Below are 20,954 nucleotides of genomic sequence, written 5' to 3' on the forward strand. Positions count from 1 at the left end.
TTGGGATTGATCCCAGAACTTCAACAGTGCTAGATGTGAAATCTGTTATTTCTGTACTTCTTCCATGCAAGACTAAATCTTAATTCTTTTTCTGAGTTTTATATTTGCAATTTTAAGTTCTTTGTGCAGCCTTTATTCTTTAAGAAAACCCTGAAGTTTTACTTTGCCTACAAGCAAAGGAAGCGAACATGCTGTTGACTTTTACCAAGTCTGTACAAGACAGAATTTGGTTTTCAAATATTTTTCTAAAAACATTTGCTCTTTGCCCAGCAAGAGATGCACAGCTCCTCATACTTCTGTTTTTACAGGAAACAAAGCCAGAGCAAGGTATGAGTGCGAGTGGACTAACAGGAGAAGACTCTTCACAGATGAGCATGTCAAACAGGTATCCTGAAAATTATCTCTACCTGAAATGAGCAGGAATTACCATTTAAAAATGAAAGTAAGCTACCTCTTGTGCTTAAACAGAGAAATACTACATCAGTGAAGTATGTTTAGTTTGTTATTCATTGCACCAAATAAGTGCAGATAGGAAGGCTCTACCCATGGCATTTCTGTGGTTTGGCTGGCAGTTCCATGACACATGTTCCAGCCCCTTGAAAACCAACAATAATTGGAGCAGTTCTCCAAAGCTGTATGTATCTCTCTGGAGTTTTGAAAGGAACATCACAGATGACCCCATGCTGTTGTCAGATCCCAGGTGCTAAAATTTCTGATTTACTTATATGTATGTCCTGACAACTTAATTTGGTCCTGCATATTTTGGGAAGTTCAGGGGCCTGAGACTTTCCATGGTTTTTTTCACAGGCAATAGTCATGGTTTTCTATTACTTCTTTCAAGGATTGCAGAAGTCTCTTCCTTCTCATGCTCCAAGCTAATCATACTGTATGGCCGGAATCTCCCCTTCAGGAGGGTTCCCCAAGATGAGCTTTAACATGCTTTGGAGGGACAGCTCTCCTACCTTGCCCCTTTTCTGTATATACAGATCTTACTGTAAAGACAGCCTGTCTGTATGCTGTCCGCACTTAGAGCTGAAAAGGGCCAGGTTCAAATATGCTTTATGCTCATTAAGTAAGTTCAAGGATCACCTTTATGAAACAAAAAGGCATTAGCTGTCATTCTTTCTGGAGGTCAACCGTTGCAGTCCAGGCAAATGTGCTGGAAGGGAGGATTCCTCGTGCTGTAGGAGACAAGCTGTTGTCTCAGTTGCCTCTCTGAGTTTGTGAGAGCCACAGAGTAAATCGGAAAGGCTGATTTTCCTTTTAAGGATGAAAAGTGAACATTTAGGTCTGTTTCTTACATGGTTGTTTAAAGATAAGCTTTAAAGTAGGATTAAGACTTCAAGCAGACTAGATACTGTAATTGGTATTCTTTGGATTTTAACTGACCTTAGAAATCTGTCATTAAGAGTTTATTGCTCACAAGCAAAATGCGACAAGTGGAATGTTGAGTAAAGCTTTTGAGATCCGATGTTACAAAGGATAAAATAGGCGTTTAAATGTTGCTAGGCGTGACATGTGATACCTTGGTATTAGGTCAAGGCTTCCTAACGTCAAACAACATCCAGGTGTGATCGAAATAAGAGGCCAAATGCTGATTGTTTTAAAGATGAGATTTGTAGGATCTTGAAAGGATTTTTACCTTCTGCCTAAGGTGATAGATTTGTTTGCTGTAGGAAAACTTTATCTCTGAAGAAAAATATCCTTAACAAATTTCTGAAAAAATAGTTGTAGCAGAAAAAAAAAAATTATACTGATGTGCATTTAAACAGAATTGTGTAAAGGATGTCAGGTTTTATGACTTTTCATCATCATATCCTGAATGGGGTAATCCTGCAAATCCTGGAAAAGAGTAATCCAATGATCTAAAGTTGCTCATTGAAAGAGAAGGAGGAGTTACTGTCTATAATAAAATGTCCGTCACCTGGATTTTTTTTATTAATTCCTAAATTCTTCGGGGAAGGAGAAAAAGGGGGGGAAGAGAAAGCCAACATAACAAAGGCCTCTTTCTGCTTCTGAGAACTGAGGAATTTTTGTAGTTACATTATCTAATGGGTATTTTTACCACTGTGAGATTTTTGAGTCAATATGGCACATTAATTTACATCCGTTAAATTTAAGTAATGAAAACTAGCTTATAGACAAGTGAATGGCTAGAACAATCCAAGTATGAATAATGGGGACCATGTGTGAATGAAAATTCGGCACTTCGTTGATATATTTAAAGCCATGATCCGAATGGCCTCCTGTGAGACAGTACTTAGGAGCAGAGAATCAATGACTTACTTGGTGACTCACTGTTAATGCATTTTTAATGGACACTGAGATGCATTTACTGACATGATAACATCATTTTCCGTGTGTGCAATGTTCCAGAATAAAAGATGAATCTTCTTCAAGCGATGAAGACCCTAGAGCTGCCAAACAAAACCTTGGGTCGTTACAAACCAGTTCAAGTCATCTCTCATTATTGTCTGGAATCAGTTACAAAAAAACACTTCGACTCACTTCTGACCAGCTTGTGAGTTAATTTTACATCCTTGTCCTGAAATGTCGTTTCTAATATAACATGAACAATACTGTTATTCAGGCTTGCAAAACTTAATTAGCTCTTACGTCTTGCATTTAATTTTCTCTCTTGTTGTATTTTTCCAAAAAAATCTTTTCCCTTCTCTTTTCAGTATTAAGCATGAATGTTGTACCTTGCAGCAAGTGCTGGGGTTCAGAGATTGGGAGACATGGGATCTCATTTAGAAAAATATCAAAATTAAATTCCAAAGGATGTATTTTTGTCACCTGAATAAGTGTACTGGAACCACATCCTTTTTGTATTATGCATAATGTGTATATGTTAACCCACAGGTGTTTCTTCTCTTTTTTCCTCCTCTCTTTTCCTTTGCCCTCCTTCATAGGCAGACAGTCAGATTTTACATAAATACAGTTTTCTGTTAGTAACTTCTGAAAGAGCTGCTTGTGAATTTACTATGAGGCCGTGCTATTAATTTTTTTGGAGCCAATTCTCTTCCTCTGTGACAGAGGTGTTTTGACTAATGGTGACAAAACTGTTACAGTTTTGTGTTCTGCATATTCCAATTTGATCTGGAAAAATGAGCTACTTAGGGAAATACTTTTTGTTGTCTTATCTACAGCCAATTAATTTTCTGAAGGAAACCCACAGAAAGTGTACAGTATTAAACAGCCCATCACTCACTGCCTGAACAGTTTGTAAGAAATGTAGAACTTTTCCTGAGAGACAGATGGGATGTGTTGGTAATTTTCTATAGCAAACAGAAAGCAAGGATTAGACAAATATATTGATACTTTTCAGATTCAGAAACCTTGCAGAAATTAGCTGAAGCTAAAACTACTTTTAGAATCATAGAATTATTTTGGTTGGAAAGGACCTTTAAGATTATCAAGTCCAACCGTTAACCTCACACTGCCAAGTCAACCACTAAACCATGTCCCTAAGAACCACATCTACTCGTCTTTTAAATACCTCCAGGGATGGTGACTCCACCACTTCCCTGGGCAGCCTGTTCCAGTGCTTGGTAACCCTTTCACTGAAGAAATTTTTCCTGATATCCAGTCTAAACCTTCCTGGCGCAACTTGAGGCTTTTCCTCTCGTCCTATCATTTGTTTCTTGGGAGAAGAGACTGACACCCACCTCTCTACGACCTCCTTTCGGGTAGTTGTAGAGAGCGATAAGGTCTCCTCTCAGCCTCCTTTTCTCCAGACTAAACAACCCCAGTTCCCTCAGCCGCTCCTCATAAGACTTGTTCTCCAGACCCTTCACCAGCTTTGTTGCCCTTCTTTGGACTCTCCCCAGCACCTCGATGTCTTTCTTGTAGTGAGGGGCCCAAAACTGAACACAGTATTCGAGGTGTTGCCTCACCAGTGCCGAGTACAGAGGGATGATCACTTCCTTAGTCCTGCTGGCCACACTATTTCTGATAGAAGCCAGGATGCTGTTGGCCTTCCTGGCCACCTGGGCACACTACTGGCTCATATTCAGCCGGCCATCGATCAACACCCCCAGGTCCTTTTCCACCAGGCAGCTTTCCAGCCACTCTTCCCCAAGCCTGTAGCGTTGCATGCAGTTGTTGTGAGCCAAGTGCGGGACCCAACACTTGGCCTTGTTGAACCTCATACAGCTGGCCTCGGCCCATCGATCCAGCCTGTCGAGGTCCCTCTGCAGAGCCTTCCTGCCCTCAAGCGGATCAACACTCCCGCCCAACTTGGTTTTGTCTGTGAACTTACTGAGGGTGCACTCGGTTTAGATTGGTTTCTTGATGAAACAGTGGGTGAGACTCATCAGTTACCCATCGGTTGTTCTGCATTCTCACCTCCTTTTCACTTTTTAACTCACTGAACAATTGCAGTGAAATATAACTAAGAAAGAGAGACACTTAAAGTATTAAACTCCTGCAGGTTTTGTGAAAATGAGTGGTTAGGTCTAGAAATAGAATCAAATCAGTAGTGTCTTGCCCGGCGTGTTGCTAAGTGACGCAGGACACAGCGGGAGGGAAGGGCAGGGAAGTGGGAGAGTTGAGGAAATTTGGTGGAGACTGAAGGGTAATAGGTCATATGGTATGGGAAGTGGGTTATTATAGGAAAGAGACGTAATACCATAGAACACAAATCCCCATATAAATACTCTTAATTAGAGTTCTTGGAACTCCTTGTTACCCACATTTCTCTCTGCATGTGTATCTATATCTCAGAATGGAAAACCCCCATGGATAGTCGCTATTCCATAACTTGTTTATGTGAACTTTTTGTGGTGTTTTTTTTTTTTTCATATCCCTGACTGTGAAAGAGAATTTTTTTTGTTTGTTTGTTTTGTTCTGCTCTATAAATCAATGCCTAATGTATACCACACAGGGCAAACCTCTGCTATCATTATTTAGACAGTAGCTCTGCTGAAAGCAATAAGGTTCAGGGCAATGATCATCTGTGGCTTTGTGTTTGCACTGTGTCAGTTTTGCATGCTCGGTTTGTTGATTATCTTGCTGATAATGTCTTGCAGAAAAGCTTAAAGCTTAAGAATGGCCCCAATGATGTGACCTTTAGCGTTACAACACAGTATCAAGGCACTTGCCGCTGTGAAGGCACCATTTACCTATGGAATTGGGATGATAAAGTTATTATTTCTGACATTGATGGAACAATCACACGGTGAGTTCATGAACAGGGAGAGGCTTTATCTGCAAGGACAAATTGTCTTTGTGACTAAAGGAAAAAGTAATTTACAGGGAATTTTGAGTCACAGAATCATCGTATTCTAGTGTTTTGTGGGGGGTGTGTGGGGTTTTTTTTTTAATCATTTGGCTTTCAAACAATGCAAGAATCAGTAGCTGAATCCTTAATTTCATAAAGACACATGCCATATGTGCCCATTATTTTTCACCTGTTGGTGTTTCATGATAGTATTTACAGTAGTATTGGAGAACCTTCTGCAAAATCGTAACCTTCTTGCTGCATCACACTTGCAAAGTACACTGGCAACATTATAAAGAAGAAACACATGAATTCCCTTTTAAAAGGCATTACTGGGGCATTCCAGTGAGAGGCATTATTGTTTAGAAGACAAGACTCCAGAATCAATGTCAGAATTTGAATTTGATGGAAAGTTTCAGATTAGTGCTTTGGGTAAACCCCACAATTTTGGAGTGACCAAAACAATTCACTCATTTGCTGATTTATGTATTTACTTATTTATTTAACATTGGGGAAAACAATTGTGTGTTGAACAGGGAAACACCTAATAAAAATAAAAGCATTTTCTTTTGACCTTTTAAAATGAAATGCTTAGATTTGTTTCAAAATCAATTTCTTTCAAAGTTAAACTTAGGTATATCTAATTAGAAAAAAAGAACAAGGAAAAATAATTTCCAAGAACAATCTGGGGTGAATTAAAATACTTGCTTTAAATTGAAACTCTTTTCTTCCATGTGATTATCCATTGTAGGGCAAAGTTGTTGGTTTTTTTTTGTGGTGCCAACATAAATTAATATTCACTCCCCCCATTTTTTTTTTCTTAAGCTTCAATAAAGTGAATTCTCTCTGCTGTTGAGCTGACTAGAGAGTTACTGAATCACTTCACCTTACAATACCATTGCAAATCCATACTAAGCCACTGCCCAAAGTTTTCTCTCTAAGCTGCAAGATACTGATGGTGTGGATTTCTTGCTGTGTATCTGTATAATGCTTAGTCAAGTGAGGTGCTCATTTCTTTCAACTCTAGATGTTATTACAGTGTAAGTAATTTTCTCTCATGTAAAGCAGGAAATACATTGAAACCAGTATAACTATTTCATAATACTTTTACATGACCAACTGCCAGCTTTACGTGGAGACGTTAGTTTGAAGTAAGCTAGAATGTGACTTGTCTCAGGCTTGTAACTTCCCATGAGCTTCCATTATGGGTAGATTTGACTTATTTAGAAAACGTTTAATGTAAACCTCAAAAAGTAAGCTTAGTACTGTCCAGCCTGCTACACGGGTCTGATGAGGCTACAGCCTCATCTGTTATTATAAGTATTGGGTATTTTTCAGTTCATTTATATTGTTTTTCCTTTATTCAGGTCAGATACTTTAGGTCATATTTTGCCGACTCTTGGCAAAGACTGGACACACCAAGGGATTGCGAAGTTGTACCATAAAGTGAGCCAGTGAGTATTCAGTAAATCTGTTCATGCATCTGTGGCTTGTTTGTGTTTTTTCATTTGCACATAAAAATTGAAATTTCTCCAGGCTTCTCTTAACCTCTAAGGGTGACAATTTCATCAATAACTCGTCAGTTCAGTGATGCTTACACAGTGTAAACATCTGCTGTATGATATCCAGAGCAAAACCTGCTTTGTGATATCAAAAGCAAAAGCCCCCTAACAATGAGTAGTGATTGCTTCCAGCCATCCCAAACAGACAGCTACCGTTAGTTCCAAAAGCTGTAGTAATTTGAATGAGTTGTGCAGTTGCAGCAAGTGGAACTTTTTTGCAAGCTGGGAGTTGCAGCAGCATTAATTCATGAGATGCTTTTACACCTTCCCTTCTCTCCTTGTTGAGGAGATTGTGAAATGCGTAAGGACTGTTTACCCCAGGGTGGTCACTGTAGGTGGAGTTCTTCTTGCCAAACTTCACTCACCTGCAGTCATGCAGGGATGAAGTCTAGAACATGGGATGAATCTGTCTGGGGGAGTTCCCTCTCTTTCCAGTGGCTAGAAAGGGAGATTAGTGAAACAGCTTAGACTTGAGCTGTCTAAACATTAGGTTTCTAGTTAAGCAAGACAAATCTCACCGTTAAAGCACATCATGGTATCTTATTTTGAGTAGAAACGGACCCATTTTGGATACTCACTGCTAATATTCTTGTTTTGTTTGTTGTATAAATAATGATGAGCTTCAAAGATGTTGATGATGATCTTTACTACTGATGATTATACAATTTATTTTGTTATTTCTGTACATAAATATTTGTTTTTAATTCCATTATTAAATTGCAAATTTAGGAAGGATCAGTCTTAGAATATTTTTGTGTCGTTGCTTAATTTTGAGGCTAGGTGATAAGTAAACATTGCTTAAAGTGCAATCCAAAGGAACTGAAAGTCAATAAGACATATGCTGTGAAGAGCCTGAGGAACTGGCTCTTACCTGGCAACACCAGTGTGAGCTGCTATATTATAGCTCAATAGTTGATCTTCACTGGTGCCTGTTGGTCCACAATAATAAATACCTTCTGTGCTATGTGGATGTAAGGACCAGAATTCGTCATGTTTACATGTGGCTTGTACACTCTGTGTAATCCATGGAGAAAGACAGGCATCCTCAAAAAGTAACTCAATATACCTGAGATCTAACGATGTTTTGAAAAAATTATTTTTTTCCATTAGCTATTGAAATATTGGGCAACAGTAGATCAGCTGTGCTTTAGGTCAGTTAATGTCATTAACAGGGAGGGTACCCTGGTATGACCTAGAACAATATGTTCCAAAAAACTTGGGATATTTCCTCTGATGAATATGAGCAGGATGAAAACAACCAGACCGTACCAACTCACATGGGGTGATGTGTGGGAATGCTTCTAGGTGAGCAAGGCTAGCGCAAGAGTACAGGTGAGCTGTTGGTTCCCTGGGTACATTTTACAGTGTAGTCAAGCTGTTGTGTACACTGGAGGATCAAAGACTGAGGGTATGGTGAGTTTTGTGATTAGCAATTGAGAGAATGAAAGAAATGAGGGGAAAAATTGATTGATGTCTGAATGGAATCAGATGAAGTATCTGATATATTGAGTAATGCTTTCAGATTTTAACTTTTACAGGGAGGATTACTGACTGCTGTCTGTTCAGCTTGATATTTCTGCTTTATGCAGAAAATAGAATTGGTTTTCTTTTATTACATAAAATTCAGCTATTCTAATATATTCAAATTACCATAAATGTTTGAAGAGCCTCTGGCACACATCAGAGCTGTCCTCTTAGTACACAGGACAAATCAGATTAACTAGGGTTATGCTAAGGTTGGTTTATTGCTTTTTGTTTTACATGGATGATGAATTATAAATTATGGATGATGGAATCTAAATTATGCCAGAGACAGTTGTCTGTGCATTTATTGTAAATAGACATGTGTGATCACAGAAAAGACAGGACAGCTTGGGAATTCACATGCTGAGCAGTATTTAGTTCTGTGTATAACCTCTACATTACATTTGCTGAAAATGTTAATTAATTTTTTTAACTGCAGCTGTTATTTCTATGCCTGCCAGCATTGTCGATTGTTAGGGCTTAAACATAAGAGAAAAAAATAGATTTGAGTCATCTTGTTTTTCAGATTACCAAGTTAATTATGTAGTGGCTAGATATTATAGCTGAACGCTATATAAATATTCAATAGTTAGATTTAATGACCATGCATGCACTGAATACAATATTTCTTTATTTTATGAACAATTTCTTTATCGGACTTGCAAAATAAATTGCTATTAAGTTGAATTAACATAATTGGACTCTGTTCTATCATGAACAGAATCAAGGGTAACCTGTAACTTCTGCCAAAACTTTTATTTCAGTGTCAAGTCAAAGATTACTTCTCATACTGTATTTTGAAGTTCAAATTTGCTTAGACTTGAAGGAATACGTTACTGCTTCACATAGACTGATCTTTTTTTGCAGAGGCCCAAGAGGCAGGAGTACAACACTGTTAATACAGAGAAGATTAATACACCCTTGTCTGCTTTATGCCAAGTGTTTTCCTCTTAGCAGATGTCATTTCAGTTAATTCTGAAGAGTATGGTTCCAGTATGCAGGGGCAGATAGAAAACCATAAGAAGTCATAAGACATAAGAAGACCAAGATAAATGAGTCCTCTTTAGGTGTAAATCACTAACTGTGTGGAGCTAGATGGATTTTAATTATCCAAGGTTCTGGCATAAATGTTTTTATTCCTTTTAAATAAGTCTAGGTGAAACGTAAGTCTGTTTGAGTCGTGATTTGATTCATGTAAAAATAAACCCACAAAATTATTAACGTCAAAATACCTGCTTTATTTTTACAGTAATGTCTTCTTTTATTTCTGTTCACAGAAATGGATATAAATTCTTGTATTGCTCAGCACGTGCTATTGGAATGGCAGACATGACCAGAGGGTACTTGCACTGGGTCAATGAACGAGGAACTGTGCTGCCTCAAGGGCCAGTGTTGCTGAGTCCAAGCAGCTTATTCTCAGCATTTCACAGGTACTGCCATTTCACTTTTATGCAGAAAGAAACTCAGAGGTTGGTGGAGGCTGAATTCTAATCAGTTTTTGTGGGAGTGCTTGAAATAATTCATAATGTTTTTTTTTAGATATTGATGCAAAATTTAATTAAGAAGAAATTTTGTTAGAGAAAGACCAGAATTCCGTAGACAGTCATGTTGCTTAGTTTATCTCTTAGACATGCCTCAATATACATCTTTTTAATATACACACAATACACATTTTAATAACCATCACTCTCGTCTTGACTTGTAAGGTATTCCAATTGGCATGAATATTTTTTTGTGGAAGAATATTACTTGGTGGGTTTTGAAGAAATTAATGTGAAAATGAAATGAACTTTTTATACTCCTGAATGCGCTGTGGTATTCTGTGTGGACAGCGTTGTTCTTTCTAGGTGTTGAACTGTAATAAGTGAAAAATAATAGCGCAGATTATGAATATCCTACCTTCTTCCTAATTCAGTGAAGCATGTAAAGTGATTACTGAAAATATTTTAAGCTGTTAAAAGCTGCTGTGACAGGATAAATTTCATTAGAATTTTTAATGGCAGGTTGTTCAGATATTCTCCTGATTGAGTGACATGCTACCACCTGTCTTACCAGTCATGTTCTAAATATAAGAGACGTGGAGGTATTACAGTGCACTTCTTAGACTGATTAGATAATAAATGCAATGAAAGGGTAGTTACTGTTATCTTATGCTCCTCATATCTAGAAATACATTTAAAGTGATACTCTTTTTGGTATCTTGTTTAGACTAAAGAATGCCCATCTTTCAGCATACACTATTGTAACTGCTGTGATGTGTGGGCAATAAATGACTTCATTGTTGTACATAGATTTAATCATTGTGGTTTTGAGGGCTCTGAGATCAGGTGTATGCATGACTGAGGAAAGATGGCTTTATTCCTCTTTTGCACATTCTCAAACTTTGATTTATATATGGAGCTGCTGTTCCAAAGGGCTGTAGTACTTCTGTGAAGCTTCTGTACTATTGACATCTTCCTTGGCATATGTGTTGGGGCTAGGATGTGGGATTCTGAGCTTCTTAAGTGCTTTCATGTCATGCTGGCATCTTCCTGTGTTATGGGAACTCCAGACTCTGCCACCTGTTCAGTCTCCTTGCCAAGAGAAGCTGTTGTGAAAGGGCTTTTGCCTAGAGATGAGATAACTCTTCTGTTCATTAATGAATTCTGTATTCTGTAAGGAGCAACTGAAGATAAATAGAAGATTCCTTTATTGCTTAAGTTTTGCTAAATAACAGTGATGGAGGGCCCTGGCTGTGGAAGTATCTTAACAGGCTGAGGTGCTTCTAGCACATATGGTAATTGCAATCCTTTTAAAAATTTTTTAAAAAAATAAAAGCTATACACAGTGAAGGCTAATAAAAATCTATGAATCATTCTGTAGTTCTCAGGAAGCAGTTTACTTGATAACAATTTATGTCTCATAAGGCTTTATTTAGTGTCTACTCCCTGTAATCAACCATCCTTGCTCAGCAGCCATTTTTACAACATTGGTTTCAATAGAAGTTCCCTTGTTTCAGAGGATTTATTTACTGTCCCCATTATGTAAGCTTGGGAATGCTATTTTGTCTTCATGGGCACCGTGATTTCCAAGTGAAGATTTATTGGAGAAGGGTTGGGGCTCCAGCTAAGTGAAAATGTTGAATGAAGAAAACAAAATGGTTTGTGCTGTATTTCATGTGTACTTACTTAGCCTCCCTTTTTTATCATTTCAGGGAGGTGATAGAAAAGAAGCCAGAAAAATTTAAAGTTCAGTGTTTGACAGACATCAAAAATTTGTTTTATCCTAACACAGAACCCTTTTATGCTGCTTTTGGAAACAGACCTGCTGTAAGTAATAGCTGAATTTATTTCTATGGCAGAGAACAGAAAGTTTGCTGTTATTTCATGGTTCTGTTACATTAGAACCTAGAAGCTTTAAATGGGGGTTAACAATACTTTATTAGACCCTGTACAGAGGAAAATATAAAGGTTCTTACTCAAAGATCTCACAATGTAGGATGCAAACTGAGATGGAAGAGCAAAAAGGAATTACGTTATATCTGCATAAGTTAGAAGTTAAGCTTGTGTGAAAACACTGATCTCATTTTACTCCACACTGATACAATGTCAGTGAGATACCTGTGGAAGGGCAGAAAATCTTTCAGATGAATATTGGTGGGACTTACACTTCAAACTCTAAGTACACGCAAAGGAACTTGGATGTCCCACTGAAATCAAAAGGTTCTACTTTGCGTTGTAAAGTGATACGTTGTTTGCAGAAGGGAAGACAGATCTCCGTCACCCATTGAAAGCTGTATAATAGGGCTATAGGCTTTTCTTACTCCTTCCTCTTGTAGCCCAAAGAATACTTTTATGCATCCAGAAAAGGAAACAGTCTCAGGGTCTAGGGCAGAGGCAGGGACCCTGGCATGTCATTATCCCCTCTTTTAAATTGTTAGTGTGATCCAAGAGACTGTGTTGACACAGGCAGCTATCAGTCTTCCAGGCAGTTTCTGGGTGTGATTGCTGTGTTAGCTTGGGGCATGGACTCTCCCCAGTGGGCATTTGATATAGCCATATTGGGTGGTGTGTGTAAGTGGGGATGTGGGGGGTTGTTTTTTGTTGTGGGGTTTGGGTTTTTTTGAGGGGAGTGGTATAGGAGTTTAGAAATACTGACACAATGTCAAGAGACTTCCAAGTCTGAGAATAGGCACTCACACTGTTTAGTTTACTAGCGTAGATATCATTATAGGTGCCTGAGGAAGGATGGAGGCTTTGTTTCACTAAAAGTCTTTCAAAGCATCCCGCTTTCAGCAGGAGATCTATAGAAAACCTACTTCTTTAGATGCTTACAGTTTCACTGGGCACCTAAGTTCAGATGCTAACTAAATTGGACAGGTAGGCCCCTTGTTTGTGCCCGGGAGCCCCGCAGAGCGTTTGGTACTTCCTCCAGCTCTGTATTGTCGGGTAATATTTCCTGTAGAAACTGATATGTGGTATAGTAACGTGTAACAAGAAACCTGGTAACACCAGGTTGGTGTCTATGGCTAAGGACCATTGACATGCAGCTTGGGTGTATCCACCCTGTTTTGGAAGCTAAACCCCTTAATTGTATGCCTGTGTCCTGGCCATGCAATTCGATCTTGAGAAGAGTGGTCCTTGACCCTTCATATTTCCTAGTATGATTAGCCAGAGAACACTCCAGTTGCTTACGTCTTTCTTTAGTTGGTGGAGAGGAATGGGACACATCTGGTGAGAGAATAATTCATGTGCTAGGTGACCATCTCTCTCCACTGACTCCACAAGTGCTAAAGGCTTCTCACTGAAGCACCCAGGGACCATGGATTCCAGCCCTAGCTGCTCAGCACTGTAAGAGCTGAGATACATTCACTAGCAGAAACGTTGATAGCTTGGGAAAATTATCAGTATAAATGGGGACATTGGCCGTTGCGAATGTGAAATGAACATCCAGAGACTGGGCAGTTTAGATGCCTTGATGTTGGACAGATGCCTGGCAAGATATTTTGGCACTGAAACCAGGGATGTTGTAGCTACATTTGAGAGCATTCAGCATGCCTTTCTGGTGGGACTTTGTTTCTACATATGCCTCATATTTTTGTTAGGGTTCCTGACATTTATAAGCAGCAACTTTTTCAGCTTCATCTTTTAGCAAATTACATTTTTAAAAGCATTATGTCAGAAGACAGGAGGTCCTCACTGTCCAGTTGCTATATTGCTGTATTATACACAGCTTAATTTCCATTATCAAGGTACCTTTAGACATATGGTTCTGAAATAACTTTTTAAACACTTTTGTTGTTTTATATTATAGATGATGTCTTCCTCTGGTTCCATTTTTTTGAACCTCAGGGAAATAAAATAAAATCATTATTTTCATGCATGCTTCAATAAAATTTCAAGTAAAGCAGTAAGTTAATGTTTCTAAAAGAATTACTGTTAACTCACTCCTCTTATCGCTATTGGAGTGCAGTCTTCAGGTGTGAGATGTGCCACTAGCTTTGTGAAGATCAGGATCATTGCTTTCTCAATTTTCTGCAGTGCTTGTTTTGGGTTTTATTTATTTATTTATTTATTTTTTTCCCCCTTACAAACTCGGTGACATTTCAGTTCTCCTGGATGTTACAGGTGTAGATAGTGGATGGACTGCCAGGATGCTGAATTCTTGAAGTGACTGCTGTTCACTTTTGTTCAGTTACTTTTTTTTGGAACAGTCTTTACAATGCAGAGATAAAAATAATCTTTTTGTCTTCATTAACATTCCAGTCTTTCACCACCTCAGCTTTTAAAACCATGATTTATGTTAGTAAAATGGAAGCTTGTTTTTGCTCTGATCTTCTGGGAGTTATTTTCATCTTTGCTTTTGTCAAGTTTTTCTTCAGAACAGATCAAAAGTTATTCATTGCTTTCCTTAACAAGGAATGCAGGACCTTGCACTTGGCCTTGTTGAACTTCATGCAGTTCGCCCAACCTCTCAAGCCTGTCAAGGTCCCTCTGGATGGCCTCCCTTCCCTCCAGCGTGTCGACCACACCACACAGCTTGCTGTCGTCGGCAAACTTGCTGAGGGCACACTCAATCCCACTGTCCATGTCACCGACAAAGATGTTAAACAGGGCCGGTCCCAATACCGACCCCTGAGGAACGCCACTCGTCACTGGTCTCCACTTGGACATTGAGCCGTTGACCGTAACTCTTTGAGTGCGACCATCCAGTCAATTCTTTATCCACCGAGTGGTCCATCCATCAAGTCCATGTCTCTCCAATTTAGAGACAAGGATGTCATGCGGGACAGTGTCAAATGCTTTGCACAAGTCCAGGTAGATGACATCAGTTGCTCTTCCCCTATCCACCGTGCTGTAACCCCATCGTAGAAGGCCACCAAATTTGTCAGGCATGTTTTGCCCTTGGTGAAGCCATGTTGGCTGTCACCCATCACCTCCTTGATTTCTATGTGTCTCAGTATAGTTTCCAAGATGACCTTGCCAGGCACAGAGGTGAGACTGACTCGCCTGTAGTTCCCCGGGTCTTCCTTTTTCCCCTTCTTGAAGATGGGCGTTATGTTCCCCCTTTTCCAGTCAGCAGGAACTTCACCAGACTGCCACAACTTCTCAAAAATGATGGATAGCGGCTTAGCAACTTCATCCGCCAGTTCCCTCAGGACCCGTGGATGCACCTCATCAGGTCCCATGGACTTGTGCACCTTCAGGTTCCTTAGATGGTCTCAAACCTGATCTTCTCCTACAGTGGGCAGTTCTTCATCCTCTTAGTCCCTGCCTCTGCGACTTGCGTGGTGAGGCTAGAGCACTTGCCGTTGAAGACTGAGGCAAAAAAGTCGTTGAGTACCTCAGCCTTCTCCATATCTTGGGTAACCAGGTCTCCCGTTTCCTTCCGGAGAGGGCCCACATTTTCCCTAGTCTTCCTTTTATCACTGATATACCTATAGAAGCATTTCTTGTTGTCCTTGACATCCCTGGCCAGATTTATTTCTGTCAGGGCTTTAGCTTTCCTAACCTGGTCCCCGGCTTCTCAGACAATTTCCCTGTATCCTCCCAGGCTACCTGCCCTTGCTTCCATCCTCTGTAGGCTTCGTTCTTGTGCCTGAGTTTATCCAGGAGCTCCTTGTTCATCCATGCAGGCCTCCTACTTACCAGAGCTGCACCTGCATTACCTGCTGGGTCTCACTGCTGCTGTTTTGGCATGTGTTCCTTGCTTTCCCTTCTTTCCCCCTTGCTCTGACATGGAGTCAATATATGGGTAAGGCACAAATCCGAACTCAGGAGCTAGGAAATGTTTCCAGGGGTTTTAATGTAGACACAGTTGTTACGGCTTCCTTTTGTGACCTTGTCCTTACAAAGTAATCACTATTTTACTTGTCAGTTATGTTTTAACCTCCGTACACTGTTGCAAGATACTCAGTACAACGCACTCAAGAAATGAAATATTCTATGAAAGAAAAATGAAAGTGCAAATGCTTTTACACCAAATATAATTGTTTTTTTATTGAATGTTATTTTTGTGTCAAGGGAAGTTACTGAAAAAATGAACATGATTTTGATCAATAGTTTAAACAGAAGTGGCAAGCTCCTTACCTAGCTGCAAATTGTCTGTTTCATGAACATTTTGTTAGACTGATCTTGTTTGTAACATAAGGGAGAATTTCAGATACACATTAACTAGGTAAATTTAGTACCAATACTATGCAAATATGTTCTTCTGTGTAATATATTCCAGCAAGAACAAACATTGTTGGCAAAGACAGAATCATGATTTTTCTTTTTCTTTTTTGTTTTTTTTTTTTTCCTCTTCTGTTTAGGATGTTTATTCATACAAACAGGTGGGGGTTTCTTTAAACAGGATATTTACAGTTAACCCCAAAGGAGAACTAATACAAGAGCATGCAAAGACAAACATCTCATCGTAAGTAATCTCTATCCCTAACACCTTTTAGAATAAATTAATTTGCTGTTCTAATTTATGACTCAAGTTGCCCAAAGATGCATTTGATTTTACTAATGAAAGTTTCCTTAGAATATTTCAAACAAAACGTAAAAAATTTAGAATAAAATGTAGACTTTCCACTTTCCTTCAGTTAAACTGACAAAAAGAAATTGTTTAGTATTTAGTTTAATATATTCCATCTACTTCAATCATGTAAAGGAATTATCAGTGTACAATTTAGTCTGCATAAAAATGAGACGAGCTAGTTTCCTGGAGTCATCTACCTTTTCATGGCCTTTTAAAAATTTCCTTTTCCTGGAGCTTCTATCTAGAAAAGCCAGAAAACAGTCTGAAGACAGGGCTGAGGGCTTCCAGCCAGATGCTTAGGCACTGTAGCACCTCACACTGAATGGAAATGGCCTTTAGTAATGTTAAGAGTGTCCTTAATTGAAGGGGAGCCATATGTGTATAAAATATGAATAATTGATTGAGGAGGGAGCTGCTTGAGCCAAGCTGGACAGAAATGGAGAAGCAAAATATAAGGCTTGAATATTTTGGCAGGTGATCTGGGCGGAAAATGGCATCTGTTTCTAGGTCAGTATCATTGCTTAGAATGAATTAATTTCTTATCTGAACTGTGAATCCTCTCTGGAAGCTGGGCATCAAAATCAAGTTTAGTTTTATTCATTTGAGGAGGGTGACTTGTCCGTGTAAGCATAGCCATGCCTTAGTGGTTGGGGACTTAGAAAAATTCAAAGAAAGAAGATCTGAAATGGTTCAGCATTCTTTTTATTTGTTTATTTTCCAGCTATGTCAGACTATGTGAAGTGGTAGATCACATTTTCCCTTTGCTAAAAAGAAGCCATTCTTCGGACTTCCCTTGTTCTGATACCTACAGTCAGTTCACCTACTGGAGAGAACCTCTACAGCCTTTTGAAACTCAGGATGCACGTCCAGCCTCATCTTAACTGCATCTCCAAACTCAAAGAAGGAGTTAGCTTGTATTGAAAGGACACTACTTGGCTTTTGCTGTTGATGGTTCAGCTGGAATCTGTGATGTTGTGAGCATTGTATTCTTTTGCTGTGAGCAAATTTAGAAATGCTTTTTCATACTTTGTCACATTTCCAGATGACAAGAAGGAGTCCTACTAGGAACAGGAGTTGTGTTTCTAGCTCTTCACCCAGCTCCTCAAATTGTGCCATACGGTTTCATTGTTTAAGGTCAAATAAAATAAGTGATGTTGGAGTTGCAGTTAAACGTGCCATAAGGTTGTAAAGTGATTCTGTATCTCTTCTGCATCACTGAAGTCATCTTTCATCTCAGCAGAACCTCCTGCAAGTAAGGGAGCTGAAGGTGCTCACCATTTCTGACATCGCCTGGTGACACGGACAGGGATTGCAACACATATGTCAAAATCCCTTTCTCTGAAGGAGCAAATGATTCTTCCTCTTCCCCCTTGCTTGACCAACAACTGTTTGTGTAAGAGTTAATTACTGGTCTGGGTCTTCAGCTGTTGTAAATCAGTGTAGCTATCAAAGCCAGTTGAGCTGTGTTGATTTATTCCAGCCTGTTGTTTTGACATGGTACCACTTTTCTGAGGAAATAAATGATGTGTAATCTAAATAGAAAGCAAATGAAATAAGATGGCCAGATTCTGGCGGTCTTTCTCAATTTGAGAAGTACCATGCTTCAAGAATAACTAAGGTGAGTGTGCAAATGGAAGATACGGGCTGCTGTGTGTAGTGTCCATCTTACTGAAGTCAGTAATTTTCAGTAAAGGCATCTTACCCACAGAATGAGCTGAGTTTCAAGATTGTTACTGAGCCAAGAACACTGAGGATTTTGTCAAAATGGAGTAGTTTTATTTGAAACATCATTTTGGCTAAAATGTGAACTTTGATGCTGGTGAATGATGCATCTCAGGTTTTTACCATATAGATTTTTTTTTTGTTTTTGTATCATAAACAATGGATACTTTTAGTGCAATTTACTCTCCTCCAAGATAATGAAATCTTCTCTTTCATCTTTTTTTTTGCCTTATTTGTCCAGACACAAGCTGTAGATACTGTTTTTTGCTACCTGCTTTTGACAGCCTTAAGACTTGACTGCGTGCTAAAAGCAGTACTGCAGAGCAGTTGATAATGTTTTCCAAACGGTCTGCCTTTACACAATGCGGTACTTTACTTAACATGTAGACATCAAGTGACCATACGCCAAATGATCCTCCAATGTGCTTGTAGCTAGGAAAGAAACCTTTTTTTTCCCCTTTTAAAATATGTTTAAAAGTCTAATTGTTCTCTGAAACACTGAAAATGGCATCATGGGATTCCATGTATATTGTATTTCAATATGGCTAAAAAAATGGTTCACAAGTCGTGGTGTCTGCCAGCTTGTGATCTGTGGGGCTATAGTACATGTTTTGCAGCTGCTTTGTAGTGTTTTCAGTTAAGAGTTTAATAATAGCAAGGCAGAGTGGTCCAGGAGAAAATTTAGGATGTGATTGCTGTTGGTTAGCACCCAAAAGTTTGGGAACAGCTGCTCTGTATCACATTTTTCTATTTCTATAGAAATATATATATTTCTATATATAGAAATTTAGGATGTGATTGCTGTTGGTTAGCACCCAAAAGTTTGGGAACAGCTGCTCTGTATCACATTTTTCTATTTCTATAGAAATATATATATTTCTATCACAAATTCTATTCTTGCATGTCAAGAGTGACAGCGATGTAGGTAGGATGGTAGTTCTCTAGTAGGGGTTTTCTAACTTTTAGTGCTGCAGACTTTATCTGGGATGTCAGGGGGCCAAATTATGATTTCTCTGTGCCTTCAATAGTAATGAATATAAGTGCAATCCTTTATACAGCTGCAGTGTGCAGTGGTGAGCCCTCCCTAAGTCTTCCTTTTCACATGAACGTTGCTGCTTCAGGCAAGTTGCATGCCTGCTTTGGTGGTACTAGGATTAGACAAAAACAAAGAGGTAACCCAGACTGATTATGCTCTCTTGAAAGTTTAAAGAAAATGCAAATATCTTTTTACTTAAAGATGGAAGAAATGTGGTGCGGATTTTCTGAAAGACAATCAGTGGGGATTGCAGGTTGCTAACTGAGATGGTTGCATCTCTAAGTATAGCCACACTTTCCTTTAAGTATCTGTTCAATACATGTCGTTAATGATTGAATAAATGGATGAATATACTAACTGCATCCTATTTTAATTCAGTTTCAGTAGAGGCCTATTTGAATCCATTTATTATGCAAAATAAAACCAAGCTAGCCATTCCCTTCAGTAAGAGGCTGTCAGGTTTGTGGTTTTTATCCCTAACAGTAGTTAAGATCTGTTTTCCTAGGGTACCACACACTGTTGCTTCCACCAGAAAAGATGATCCCTGAAAGTTCTCCACAAGTAAAGCCTGTGATATATTTATTTATAACTTAATAAGTAGCTAACCCAGGGTTGTTTGTTGCCATTAGTATTTCAGACCAAATGATAGTGTGAATGAGTGGTCATTTTAATTCCATCGGATTTGTAGGCGTAGTGCAGCACCGGTACAGGGAACCCTGAGGTGCTGCGGAGTCTCTGTCCCGGAGTTTTTCAAGACTTGGTTACACAGGGTTATGGCTGACTTGATCTAGTGTTGGCAATCATCTGCTTTGAGCATGAAGTTGGGTTGGGTGACCTCCAGGGGTCCCTTCTGACCAACATTTCGGTGATTCTGCGAAGTTAAATGCCTTACTTCTGACATACTGTGTACCCCTTTGTAGCTGAAAGCTGAAATATAGCTGAACAGTGAAATGAATCTGTGTTTCTGTTACTAATGTTTATCAAATTTGCTCACAGAGAAGACACAAAAATCAAAGTTTTGACCTGCGAGAAACATCACCATACTTTTTCAGAGAGTTTAAGACATTTTGATTTGGTAGCTGAGCAATTTTAGTGTAATATTTGAACTGCTTTGTTAATTCATGTAGAAGAAAAAGGGGTGGTTTAATAAATTCCTACTCTTTCTGTGAAAGAAAAAAATTCAACCTTGCTTGTAGTGTAATGCTGGTTTCTGTTACAGAAAGAATATTTGGCTAACATGAATAAGCAGACACATGAAATCACAGTATATTCTATTTATACAATACACATAAACTAAAATATGCAGCAGTGAGGAGTGACTAATGTTTATTTTCTTGAAGTTGATGACCATACTGCTCCAGCTGTGTTGTGTGAGGGAAAGAATACCATACTTGTTGCGTTAGTTACGTTGAAGATAAAATGTTACTGCTGTAATTTAGGGAGGGAGAAGAAACAGGGTATTGGGTATTTTTTATTTGTAGGTATGGATTATTATTTCAAAACCTATTTATATACAGTATTTACTCTGTATATGTATGTGCTACTGCAATGATGAAAATCATGTTAACACCTCATTTGGATCTGCTGAATGCAACAAGGGTAGAAATATATATTGTAATAAAGGCAAATATAGTTTTTCCTGACTTTTCTGTTTTTCTGTACGCTTTGATAATGGCTGAGTGCTTTTGCAGAACTGCTGAAACTAAAACGTGGCTTTCGTAGCTCCAGCCTCAATTGCCCGTCTCTTGTCAGAGCTATCCGGTGTAATGTCCAGCACTTGCAAAACTTTGGTGTTCAGCTACAGCGTTTGACCCGGAGCCCTTTCAAATGGAAAGAGTTTATTGAGGGAGACGGGGCCAGGATGTGGGCTCTGGCTGGTTTGGGG

The 20,954-nt window shown here is 38.9% G+C and overlaps 1 protein-coding gene across 5 annotated transcripts in view; it reads left to right on the forward strand.

Moving 5' to 3' along the window:
- LPIN1 (lipin 1) overlaps positions 1–20,712 on the forward strand; it is a 102,230-nt gene extending 81,518 nt beyond the window's left edge. For all 5 annotated transcript variants that reach the window (XM_068409821.1, XM_068409828.1, XM_068409804.1 and 2 more), the window contains 8 exons: positions 309–385; positions 2,377–2,521; positions 5,031–5,179; positions 6,589–6,675; positions 9,585–9,737; positions 11,501–11,615; positions 16,100–16,203; positions 17,033–20,712. In XM_068409821.1, the coding sequence (XP_068265922.1) occupies positions 309–385; positions 2,377–2,521; positions 5,031–5,179; positions 6,589–6,675; positions 9,585–9,737; positions 11,501–11,615; positions 16,100–16,203; positions 17,033–17,192 (990 nt within the window). In that variant the 3' untranslated portion in view covers positions 17,193–20,712. The remainder of the gene's footprint in view (positions 1–308; positions 386–2,376; positions 2,522–5,030; positions 5,180–6,588; positions 6,676–9,584; positions 9,738–11,500; positions 11,616–16,099; positions 16,204–17,032) is intronic.
- Positions 20,713–20,954: the final 242 nt, after the last annotated feature.

This window comes from Nyctibius grandis, chromosome 1 (genome assembly GCF_013368605.1).
Source record: "Nyctibius grandis isolate bNycGra1 chromosome 1, bNycGra1.pri, whole genome shotgun sequence".
Taxonomy (NCBI): Eukaryota; Metazoa; Chordata; class Aves; order Nyctibiiformes; family Nyctibiidae; genus Nyctibius; species Nyctibius grandis.